The sequence below is a fragment of the Myotis brandtii genome, unplaced genomic scaffold (assembly GCF_000412655.1).
Source record: "Myotis brandtii unplaced genomic scaffold, ASM41265v1 scaffold96, whole genome shotgun sequence".
Taxonomy (NCBI): domain Eukaryota; kingdom Metazoa; phylum Chordata; class Mammalia; order Chiroptera; family Vespertilionidae; genus Myotis; species Myotis brandtii.
Window position 1 is genome coordinate 1,250,401 of NW_005371972.1, and position 11,692 is coordinate 1,262,092.

Sequence of the window (11,692 nt, forward strand, 5' to 3'; positions counted from 1 at the left end):
AAATTAGTTCACGTTAGTTTTCTGACAAAGCCACGGAGACTTAGCTGGTTGGGGAACTGACTCAACCTGGCTCTCTGTGTTGGGCCTGTTCAGAGGAATGGCAGTGGGGTTGATGTGAAGACGGGGTCCCACTTATGCTCTTGTCCTCTTCTCCAGCCTGCCTACGTGCTGCAGATCTTCCCACCCTGCGAGTTCTCGGAGAGTCACCTGTCCCGTCTGGCCCCTGACCTTCTGGCCAGCATTTCCAACATTTCTCCCCACCTCATGATTGTCATTGCCTCTGTGTGAGCCACTGGTCGGCCAACGACTCAGTGTATTTTCCCGAGGCTCTGCAGCAAAAACACACACAGGACAACCCAGCCAAGTGGAGGAAGAAGCCGCCGAAGGGGACAGACTCCACTGCCAGACGGCCAGCCTTGCCCTCCTGGCCTGCCGGCCCAGCTCAGGCGGACAGACCCTTCTGGGCAGTGGTGCTGCTACTATGTATGTTTACAAGACATTTAGCCCAAGGACAGACCACCAACCGATGGACTTGCAGACACCTTGGGGCTGGGTTTCTCCTCTTTTTGGAGAAAAGGAACAGGGCAGTGGAATTAAATTTTTTTGTTTTTGTTTTTAAGAAACAAGAAAACAGAACTGCCTTTGCACTAAATTAGTGACTTGGACTTTTGCATAGTGAAGACAGGCTGTGGCACTCTGGACATCTTGGTGTATGTGAACACACGTCACAGACTCAACGCAGGACTTCAAACTGCTGCTGAAACCTTGGGGTCAAGGAACATTTCATTGGGTTTGTCCCCATCTCCTCCCTTCTCCTTGCTCATCTGGCTGTCATCTTTCTTAATTCTCTTGCCACCACCATCTGATTCACCCAGGATGTACAGCTTACAATCGAAACAGAGCAAACCGAAGGATTTTCTGTCGGTGGGATATGCAGAACTTGGGATGTGTGTATATATAAATATATATAATACTGACTTAAAAAATCAAATCCCCCTGACATACATTTTTTTTAATCTGTGCCAAAAATGTGTTTTAAGAGAAAATCTTATTTTCATACTCAGACTTTGTATTGTCACTCATTTGTATAAGTGCGCTTCGTTACAGCCGGGCCCTGCCCCTGCGATCTGAAAGTGTGTGTGTGTGTGTGTGTCTCTCTCTCACACAGACCACACACACACAAACACACACACACTGCAAAAAGACTGGCTTCCCTCTTCTTATGTGACCTTGACCTCTCCCCACAACTTCCTAACACCTATTAATTTATGAAACTGTTTTTCTCAGCGCAGTTTTGTTTTGTGTGTCCATTGGATTACAAACTTTATTAAAAAATACAAAACATGTCAAGTGTGGATGTAATTGTCACTAAGGTGGGAGGACCAAGTAAATGTCCTTGGCTTATGGGAGTAGCTAGCCCTCATCCCACTTTTGCCTTCAGTCTGTATAGGGAACCTATTTCCGATCTACCACTTAAACCCCCCAAGGATCATTTTATCTTGTATAAAACAGATCTTTGTCACAGACCTAACTTTTCTCAGTGCTGTGGTGCTGTAAAGACCTGTGATACTTCAAGGCTCTGATTGGTTCTGGATAATGTGGAAGGCACTACAGGTAAAACCACAGCCATGCACACTCAAACATCTTGAGCAAGCTTTGGTGTCTTGACTCTTCACCCTTCCTCCTCTGGGTGTGGTGCAGGCCAGCCCTGCAGCAGCAGTGGCACAGCCTGGCAGCCTGGTGGAACAGTATTCCTGACAGGAAGATGGGGTGGTGGGCCAGGCTTCCCCTGCAGCTGGAAGTACAAGCTGAGGAATTGGGCAGGGACGGGAACACGGAACGCAGTGTTGGTGTCTCACTTGCAATATCCATGGGGCTCCTCCAAAGACCTATGCTTTTGATGCAAGAAGCTACTATCTCTGAGTAAGGGATGACAGCTGCTGGAGGGAAACTGTTTGGAAAGGGCAGAGATGGCATCTCACGTTTCCCGGCCCCCAGTCTCTGCTTCTGCTCTTAGTTTAAGCAGTGCTGTGTCTCCCATCTCCCCATCAAAGCTCCTAGCTGCTCATTGTCCCTCCAGGCCCTCACCTGGTGGGAGAGACTCTATTGATTCAAGGCAAGTAAATGTTCCCAAAAGATGGTACTGGCTTGGCCATGATCCTCAGGCCAAGGTTACTGTGAAGTCAGTGTAGAGCCCTTCTGCTTCCCCAAACCCAACAAAACGGGGTTTTGGCCTGTTGGGCCTGGTTCTCTCTGCCTACCTTGTTGCTCTGGCTGAATGGCACCTGAGCTGGGCTCTCTGGTTTGCCTGGATCCTGGTAAGTAGTGTGGCCAGCCTCTGCTGGCCCAGCTCCCAACCCCCAGGCAGAGGGGGAGCAGCTCCATGGCAGAGAAGAGAGTTGGGATCCTCATGGTGAACAGGTGAGAAGCTTCCAAAGAGAAGATTGGTTGAGGGGATGGGGTGCAGGGAGCCCCGCACCCTGACTTGGGCAAAGCAGCCAGCGTGCTTCTAAACAGGTCCCAGGGCTCCAGTCCCATTCCGCAGAAGGGACAGCCTGGCTTTCCCAAGAAGCAGGTCTGTGCCGACTGGTTCTTGGGTAGAGCAGCCCTTTGGGGCATCCGCCACAGCTGCCAGCTCCCCACCCCACCCCCACAGGGAGCTGTAGGCAGCATTAGAAAATAATCAAATTTATTCTCTCTAGGGAACGGGGCCGCCCATCCTTAAATAAACAGTCAGGAGGAGGGATGCCTGCTCACTCAGCAGGCGGTGGACATTCTGGGGCTGTGTGGGGTGTCTCTGCCAGAGCAGGCTGGCTGTCAGCCCCATCCCGAGGGCGGAAGACCAGTTCCCCAGTCTGCAACACCTGCCCGGCTGGCCACGTGCTGCCTGACCCGTACTGCTGATAGAAGTCCGCGTCCGTCTGGAACATAACCAGTGCCTGTGCTGTGTGGATCCGCACATGCTGGGCCAGGCTGTTGGCATCCAGGAACTTGTCCCCACAGGAGTCACAGGCATAGAGGATATGGGTGTTGGGGTCTGTGGGAGGTGGGGGCCACAGTCAGGATGCGAAGGACCCTTGAGCTCCACCAGCTTTCACCCCTGGTCAGCCCTTCTCACTCACCTTCTTCCTGTACTTGCTTCACAGCTTTGCTGATCTCAGCTTTAAGCACTTCCGTCTCGTCAGCAGTCACTGCAGCCCCCACTGGTACCACTGTGGGCAGAATCACCAGGGCCTAAGGCCAGAGGCACCTGCCCCTTCATTGCCACCCCAGAGGCAAGCTGCTTGTGACCACCCTCTGCTGCCCACAGCCCGCACCTGTGAGCTGAGTGACGGCTGTTGCCGCCAGTGCCTCGGTGGCCAGCGTAACCATGTCATCCACAGTGACTACGCTGACCTCACCACCCTCCTCTGGCTCCAGGATTTTGATGCCTGCCTTGCCCTGGTGCACGGTCTTCACATGGGAACGAAGGTTGTCCACGCGGTTGAAGCCGCGACCGCACTTGTCACAGAGGTAAGGCTTCTCTCCTGGGGGGGGAGGCAAGGTTCTCTCCTGCCATTGGGGGAGGGGGGAGGACCTCAGTGGCCTCCAGCTTCCCCAGCAGCCCTGAATTTTCCAGCAGGAAGTGCTCGGGGGCAGCCACCAGAGCTGCACAGGAGCCTCCAGTGGCCCCTGCACCTTCTGGAAGCTCTAAGAAAATGGGGTCCGCACTTGAACTGAACTGCCTTCAAAGCCACCTGTTCCAAGTGCCAGTACCCACGCTGCAATCTGGGGGTGCCTCCCTCCCTCCCCCTAGCAAGATCAGGGCATGGGACAGGCCAGACTGGCAGGCGGGCACACACTCACCAGTGTGGATGATGATGTGCTTGGATAGGTCCCCCACGTTCACAAAGGCCTTGCTGCACACGCTGCACTTGTGGGGGCGGATGTTGTCATGGTGGCGAATGTGATTGGCCAACTGGCTGGACTGGACAAATCTGCAGGGCCACAGAGGGGAGGGACTAGCCTGAACTGCCCAAGCCTGGGCCAGGGAAGCTGGGCTGGCCGCCTGCCTCTCTTTCTAGACTGGAGGGGCCAACTGGACTGGGCTCGGGCAGCAGTCGGCCCGGTTTGCAACTGAGCCCTAGTGTGTTTCCTGAACCCCTTCACCCTGCAAAGTGTGGGGACCCCAGAGCACCCTAGGCATGGGTGGGGCAGGACCTCTTGCCGCAGCGCTCGCAGACGTAGGGCTTCTCCCCAGTGTGCTGGCGCACGTGGGCGATGAGAGAGCTGGCCTGGGTGAAGGCTTTGCCGCACATCACGCACTGGCATGGCTTCTCGCCTGGGGATGGGCAGCAAAAGATGTTAGCGCCAACTTCTCCTTCCATGTGCCCTCCCCAGCTCCTAGGCTCCCACCACTGGGCTTGCTCACCCACCCGTGTGGATGCGGACGTGCCGCTGCAGAGCGCCGGGGTCAGCGAACTGCCGCTGGCAGTGGTTGCACACATAGGGTTTCTCCCCGCTATGGATCCGAAGGTGCCGCTTTAGGTTCCCTGTGGAGACAGACAGGGGGCTGGTGTGGGGCATCAGGAGGTGGCCGCGGAGTGGAGGGTGTGGGGCAGCCAGGCAGCCTGGCCCTACCTGAGGTGGTGAACTGCTTCCCACACTCTCGGCACTTGAGGGGCCCGTCCGCGATGTGGATCTTTAGGTGGGCCTTCAGATTCCCCACCTGTGCCAGGCAGGGGTCAGAAAGGCCACCCCACACAATATGGCCTTGGGCCCCATCCGCAGCCCCTCCGCCAGGGAACAACTGATTCTGGGTCCTCCCAGGAGCCAGTGGATGGCTCTATCTTTGCTTAAGGCCAATGGAATGTTCCAGATCCTAGCAGTGAGAGGGAAGCCATGCCCACCCCACTTCTTTCTGGTCTGAACCCCATCTTGACTTCACCCACCTTCTCACTTTCTCGGGCAGAGCTCTGTCCTGGGGAGGGTCACGCTCTACTCAGCACCTACTTTTCCCACTAAGCCTGTGTCTTCGAGGGCCCCCTCTGCCCCTCAGTGTGCAGGGTGGAGGCGCCCCGGGCGGTGCCCACACACCTGGTTGAACTTCTTGTCACAATGAGGGCACTTGTGCTCCTTGTCAGTGTCATGAGTCTCCAGGTGGCGCATCTTGGAGGTGGGGTCGGAGAAGGAGCGGCCGCAGTAGTCGCACTGGTAGGGCTTCTCGCCGCTGTGCACCAGCTGGTGCCGCTTGAGGTTGCCGGACGTGGTGAAGAGCTTGCCGCAGTCCTCGCAGCGGTAGCGCGCCTCGCCGGAGTGCCGCTTCTTGTGCAGGTTCAGCAGGCTGATGAGCCGGTAGCTCTTGCCGCACTCCTCGCAGCCGTAGGGCTTCAGCGGGCTGGTGGTCAGAAGGGAGAGGAGGGGTCGCTGGGGTCCTACCAGGGCTGAGCCAGCGGGGACAAGCAGCAGGCCGGGCACTGCACCTGTGCGTCTTCTCGTGGGCCTTGCAGGCGGCTGGATCAGAGAAGGCCTTGCTGCACTCCCGGCACGAGAAGGGCTTCTCGCCTGTGTGGATGCGGATGTGCCGCTTGAAGTTCCCCGTGTGTGTGAACTCCTTCCCACAGTCCTGCAGGGCGCGGGAATCGGGTGTGAGGGGGCTGCTGGGCGGAGGATGGGGCTGGGCAGGGCGGGTGGTGCCACCCGTGGCCGCACCTCGCACTTGTGGATGATGGAGCCATAGGCCTTGGACTCGGTACGGTCGCCATAGGTGCTTGGGCGCAGGCCCCGGGCCTCTGCGCCCAGCTCCTGGCCCGAGTCCGTGCTGGCCGACTCCTCACTCTCCTCGGGGGCATCCCCCTTGTCCAGCTGCGGCCCTTCTTCCTTGACCCCAGAAGGCATGGCGTCCTCCTCGCCCTCTTCTCCTTTCCTGGCTGGCTCCACCTGCATTTCTGAGATGAAAAGGGCAGGCACTGAGGGGCCAGGGAGGGCACAGGGGCTCCCAAAGGGACGTGACCTCAGAGTTACACAAATGCCAGGAGGCCAACCTGGCTCCGGGACACAGGCCCTTCTCTCTGCATGGGCACCTGGCAGAGCCTGGTAATGTCTGGGCACCACCAATAAATGGTCCCAGCCCTGGCCAAGGCAGCACCAGGGGAGCTGCTGACCAGGACACTGGCTGCTTGGAGGATGGAGGCAGCCTCAGGGCATGGGCACCCTGGCGGGCTGCAGGGCAGCAAGGGCACCGTCAGCCAACAAGCACGGGGTTGTGTGGTGTGGGTACAAGGCTCCCTTTGGTGCTCGGCCCTGGGTGTCAGCAATGCTTCTGTGCCAGCGGGAAGCACAGCCAGGTAACACAACCAAGAGACTGATGTCCAAATTCAAGAATGAGAAAAGATGTTGGCCCCAAAGCTGAAGTGAGTGGGTGGCTCAGAGTGGGATCAGCTGTAGTAGGAGGAGAGGGACCCGGGGGAACTGTGTGAGAGGGAGGTGTGCGAGTGAGGGTGGGCCTGGCTGGGTGGCGGTACCTTGCTCTGAGCTCTCCGACAAGGCGGCCTCGGCTTCAGCAGCAGCCATGCCACCGGTGGGGTCGGGCTTGGGCTCTACTGGCGGTGGCTCCCGGGGGGCATCGGCCTTCTCCGTCTGCTCTGCACCTGGGGTGGCGAGGCGGGACTGAGACCCTATCGACTCCATCCAGGGACTGAATGGCTCCCTGGACCAGGCCCCTGTAGTGGCTGTGGCTCAAGGGTAGGTGGGGTCTGGGTGGGGCCAGCACATCCAAGCTCAGGCTGTTTGGCCTCTGCTCTGGCTGGACCAGACACCCCAGATCAACAGTGGTTCCTTCGGGGTAACCTGAGCTCAAGGGTGCCACTCTATTCCCAGCCCCAGGAGCCTCCTGAGGAAGCCCCTCACTGTACAGGGGCCCAGGGAGATGGTGGAACAGTTGGCTTCAGCGTCACAACTCACCGCTGGCTGCACTCTCTGCCTGACCGCCTCGCTCCTCCTTGGGCTCCCTGCCTGGGCCCCTGGGTGGACTGCCTCCAGCAGGGTTCAGCTCACTCAGCGTGGTGGCTGCAGCCTTCTCTTTGGCTCTCCTGTCCCCTCCTGGAGATGGAACCAGATAGACCTTCTGTTTCCCATCAAGTGCCACCACTTGGAGAGGTGAGGGTTCCCAGAACTCGCCAGCTCTTCTGGATCCTCCCTGGAGGTGCATCTAAGTAGTGGTTTCTTGGTTTGTTCATTCAACAAATTATGCACAAGGCACCTACTGTGCACCTGGCTGCCGACAGGCCTGGACATACCAACCATAGCTGCTGCTTCTGGGGGGCGCACAGACCGGCCGGGACACAGACCTCACAGGTGAAATATCAATGCTGCCAGATCGGTGCTTAGAAGGAGAGGAGCGGGTTCTCTGAAAGTGTTTCACAAGGAACCTGGCCCAAACCAGGTGTCAGGAGCTTTTCTGAGGCAGTGAGGGGAACAGAGGAAGGGCACAGAGAGGAGCGTGCAGGAGGAGCGCGCCAGGTGCGTGGCCTTGAACCAGGCCCACCGCCAGTTCTCAGCAGCGAAGCACAGGGGAGCTGGAGAAAGGGGGGACAGGGTAGGCAAGGGGCGCCTCCAAGAGGCCTTTCTCAGACTCTACTGCAGCTAAACCTCACCAGCACCCCACAACGCAGGCAAGGCCAGAAGAGGAAACTGAGACCCAGAGAGGTGACAAAGAGGCAGAGGCAGAGCCCCCATCAAGAGCCACCTGCTCAGGAAAGCCTGCCAACAATCTTACCTTCCATGGCCAAGGCCTCCATATTCTCCCCAGGGCTGGTGGCCGGCTCGGCGAGTGACTTGAGGGCATGGCAGGCCGTGATGATGTCCTGCATCTGCAGGAAGCTGGCCACGGCCAGCACATCGTCCACATTCTCAGAGCTCAGGCTGAGCTTGGCCGTGTAAATAAACTCCAGTACCTGCCCCAGGCCTGCCAAGGACACAGACAGCCATCACAGACCTGCCTCCAGGCCTGGCACCAGCAGGTGACACTCGGCGGCAGGATCCAGGGAATTGTAAAGAGCAAGGTGACAGGCCGTCCTCTCCCCATCTCCTGTGCTGGCAGAGAGGCAAGCAACTGGGGGAGTCTCAGCCCAGATAACAGCCTCCAAATGGGGTACAACCAGAGGGCAGAGGGTGTGAACGCCCACCCTACACAGAAAACAGAGGTGTGACTACTCGCCCTACACGGAGGACAGAGGGTGGGAAAGCCCAGCCTGCACAGAGGATTCAACGGAGGACAGAGGATGTGAACACCTGCCTTGCACAGAAGACAGAAGGTGTGAACGCCTGCTCTGCACAGAAGATAGAAGGTGTGAACACCTGCCCTGCGTGAAGGACAGACCGTGTAAATGCCCACCCTGGACACACTCTACCCCGCCGCTACTCCTCACCGCCGGAAGGCAATCCAACCAAAGTGATAGTAAGGACTTTCATCGGCGCTCTGCCACAAACTCTCTCGCTGACCTCCAGGCCAGTCACCTGAACTCTTTGGGTCTCAGTTTCCGCATCTATAAAATGGGGGAACATGACCTTGCCCTGACCTCATAGCACATCATGCCATGCTGAGTTGGGAGACCAAATCTGACCAGTTCCTTCTTCAATCCCAAGGCCTTCCTGATCCCCTGCCCCAGCCCCAACCCTTGCCATCCTCCTCATGGTTAGCACTGGAATTGGGGGTTCAGGACTCAGAGCCCACCTGTTGTCTGTGTTCACTCTGGCCTGGAGCTCATGGTGAGCCCTTCCTGCCAGTTCTCCCCTCACCACCTGCTCCCAGTCTACACAGGCCCCCAAAATGTGGTAGAAACTTGGTACCCACACACTCATGGGTCCTGTATGGGAGGCCTGGTGCACCCCACAGCCTGAAGGTATTGCTCCCAGGAGGGCAGGGACTGTGTTAGGAGGGCACACGGTCAGCCAGAGCTTCTGGCCCTCAACAAACTTGCCCCTGGACCCAACAGGGTACCTGCTGCGTTACTGATGTCCAGTTGCACCACATCCTTCTGGTCCACGAAGAGCATCTTGAAGTACTCGCTGCAGGCGGCCAGCACTGCTTTATGGGCCTTAAAATCAACACCGTCCACCACAAAAGTGCAGTCACACAAAAGCCCCTGCTGCCGCTGCTGGTTCAGCTGCTCCAAGACGTGCTGGCTGTGCTGAGGGAAATCCATGGCTGGGGAGAGGCAAAGGGCCTTCGTGTCAGTGTGGACAGAGGATGCCAAGCAGCCTCAGCACGAGCCCGAAACTCCCAGGTGAGAAATGTGGGAGACGGAGCATTTCAACCAGGCCCCGAAGGGCAAACAACTCCAGACACCCTCTGCAAGCCCAGCGACCCGGGGCTCCGCGATTCCTGGGTTTACTGGCAGGAAAGTTTCAAAACCCAGAAAGTATCAAGGGACCAACCAGAAATAGCCACCTTGTGTCTTGCCGGGTAACGACTTTTTAAAAAGTAAAAAGACACACACACAACACTGTCAGCATTGCAAAAAAAGACGGGGTCAGTTTAACATTTTTTACAAATCTTAGAAGAAAGGGCAGATGTTTCAAGGGGATCCACCTGCTCTATGAAAACCCTTCGACTTTGCTCTAAGTTCTCTGTCTGTCATGCCAGGTGAACGTGTGGGAAGGCAGACGTTTCATCACCCCGGCTCTCAGGAACCGGCCCCTTCCCTGCTGCACCCACAGGGCTCTGCCAGTTCCCTCTGGCCGCTCCCTCTGTCTCTCATTCATTCACAGGCTCAGGGAACTACAGAAAGCTGGGCAGTCCTCTGCCTCCAGAAACCTCCCCAGGCTGTCCCTGGAGAGAGAGTAAACTCTGACCCTGACCCCAAGAGCTGCTGGTCTGGCCGCAGTTTCTCTGTCAAAGGCCTCACTTAATGCCTGGAAATCCCACAAGTGTCTCCAGTAAAAATGCTCAGAGCAATTCCATGGCCTGGTGCCAAGTGAGCCTGCACTGCACAGCCATGACTAAGTGAGTATCTAAACTCGCTCTCCTCTCCCTAAATACCACACCAGCCAGTCTCAAGAGCAGCATTTTCTAGGGAAAATAAGCAGGCCCTCCTTTCAAGAAAGAACCAATTTGGCACTAAAGTCAATGCCCACTCCTAGGAACACATTACAGAGAAGCGACAGGGCCAGGCTGTCCTGTCCTGGCCCAGAATCTGACAAGTGGCAGCGGCTTGTCTTCCGGCTCTTCGGAACCTCTTCTCGGAGGCTAAGTCCATGCAGAGCTGCCCCAGACTGTTTCTGGGCAGGTGACAGTGACACTTGGGGCTCTCAGCCCCCAGGTCTCAGCCGCCCTCCACTAGCTCTGGCTGTTCCCGTCCCATCAGCCTCTCGGGGGTGAGTCACCGGGCCACAGCCCTGGAGCTGCAGTGACCATGTATGGCTGTCTGGCTGTGATGAGCCATAACAAAGCCACACCCCCAGCCCTTCCTTCACCCGTGGCTTAACCAGCAAATCCACCCACCCCGTGATGCCTGCAAACTTTCCACAAGAAAAAACACCTGGCAGGTGGGTGGGGCTCCATTCAGTAAGGGGGAATGTGGCATTGGCCACAGGCACGTGTCACAGGGCGCCAGCCTCTGAGCTGTAGTTCAGAGTTGCTGTTGCCGGGGACCCTGAAACGCTCTCCCTCCCTCCAACATCCCCAGGACTGTCCTTCGGTCTCAGCCTCCACCTACAAGCTCACGGACAGAGGCACAGCTTCTTGGGTCTGTCAGTAGTATCGTAACTGCCTGTGACGAGAGCGCCTTCATGTAAGCAGGGAAGAGCCAGAAGCCAGCCCAGCGTCAAGAAGTGAGGTACGAGCTGTAGAGCCGGCTGCTGAGCCAAACCAGCCGCAGCAGCACGGCCGCACTGACACAGGACCTCCTGCTCCCACTTGTGACCTGAGGGCTGTAAGCGAGAACTCTGGCTGCTCTGTTCCTGAGCTGGGAAAAGCTAAAACAGAGAGGTGACTGGAAAAGAACTGATGTTCACCCCAGGGGTGAAACACCCAGGCAGGGAGTGCACACCGGGCAGTGTTGATGGACCAAAGGCAGGTGGCAAGGAGAGGCCTGGGCCAGATCATCCCAGAGCCGTCTTCTCTCTGCTGTGGAAAAAGCCACACGAGCAAACAAGTGTGTGCATGTGTGCGTGGGCAGCCCAAATCCCAGTCACCAGTCACCCTCCGTGTCCGCGGGAGCCCCAGGTGAAATACCTCCCAAGTGCAGAAAGGGAGGAACCAGTAGGCCCAAGGGCCAAATCCTCCCCCAGCTTCAGAATGAGCCCCCGCGAGACAGGTCCAAACCCTTCCCTCCTGGCGGTGGGTCTGACTCCCTCACCTTCACCAAGAGCCAACCCAAAAACGGAGCTGGGAGGAAGTATCTCCCAGGCTCGGAAACGACCAGGGAGCATCAGCTGGACCCCTCGAAGTACAGAGCTGTCCCCGGCCCTTGCTGGAGCCTGCAGAAAACAGGGCCCTCCAGCCGGAAAGGGACCTGATTGCTGGGAAGGACGTGAGAAACTCACGACCAACAGGGTGAAAGGGGCCTGGCGGCCCACAGGTCCGGTGACTGACTGGCCTTGCCTGGGACCCAAGGCTGCGACAAGCCTTGATGCTGCCACCTACCCCAGAGCTTCCAGGGAAGGGCAGCAAAGCCCCGCTCCTCTGGGGCTGGACATATTGAGCGGCCGG

The 11,692-nt window shown here is 57.6% G+C and overlaps 2 protein-coding genes across 5 annotated transcripts in view; one reads left to right on the forward strand and one right to left on the reverse strand.

Annotated features, from left to right (window-relative positions):
• The window catches only part of SPEN (spen family transcriptional repressor), a 64,860-nt gene extending 63,525 nt beyond the window's left edge, over window positions 1-1,335 (forward strand). The window contains exon 14 of the mRNA XM_005886185.2: window positions 157-1,335. Coding sequence (XP_005886247.2) covers window positions 157-288 — 132 coding nt within the window. The 3' untranslated portion in view covers window positions 289-1,335. The remainder of the gene's footprint in view (window positions 1-156) is intronic.
• Window positions 872-11,692, reverse strand: part of ZBTB17 (zinc finger and BTB domain containing 17) — a 19,265-nt gene continuing 8,444 nt past the window's right edge. Inside the window, exons 1-16 of one of the 4 annotated variants that reach the window (XR_001360607.1) lie at window positions 8,981-9,187; window positions 8,409-8,525; window positions 7,757-7,945; window positions 6,943-7,080; window positions 6,504-6,629; window positions 5,692-5,927; window positions 5,463-5,605; window positions 5,077-5,377; window positions 4,621-4,708; window positions 4,416-4,532; window positions 4,201-4,321; window positions 3,847-3,977; window positions 3,318-3,527; window positions 3,123-3,212; window positions 2,262-3,037; window positions 872-1,808 (exon numbers count right to left, since the gene is read on the reverse strand). Coding sequence is in view for 3 of the 4 variants with exons in the window: in XM_014533290.1 (XP_014388776.1) it covers window positions 2,754-3,037; window positions 3,123-3,212; window positions 3,318-3,527; window positions 3,847-3,977; window positions 4,201-4,321; window positions 4,416-4,532; window positions 4,621-4,708; window positions 5,077-5,377; window positions 5,463-5,605; window positions 5,692-5,927; window positions 6,504-6,629; window positions 6,943-7,080; window positions 7,757-7,945; window positions 8,409-8,525; window positions 8,981-9,185 (2,496 nt within the window). In the remaining variant the exon portion in view is untranslated. Of the gene's footprint in view, window positions 1,809-2,261; window positions 3,038-3,122; window positions 3,213-3,317; window positions 3,528-3,846; window positions 3,978-4,200; window positions 4,322-4,415; window positions 4,533-4,620; window positions 4,709-5,076; window positions 5,378-5,462; window positions 5,606-5,691; window positions 5,928-6,503; window positions 6,630-6,942; window positions 7,081-7,756; window positions 7,946-8,275; window positions 8,343-8,408; window positions 8,526-8,980; window positions 9,356-11,692 lie in introns of those variants that run through there. The other 3 variants (XM_014533290.1, XM_014533291.1, XM_005886186.2) reach the window with 3 other exon arrangements.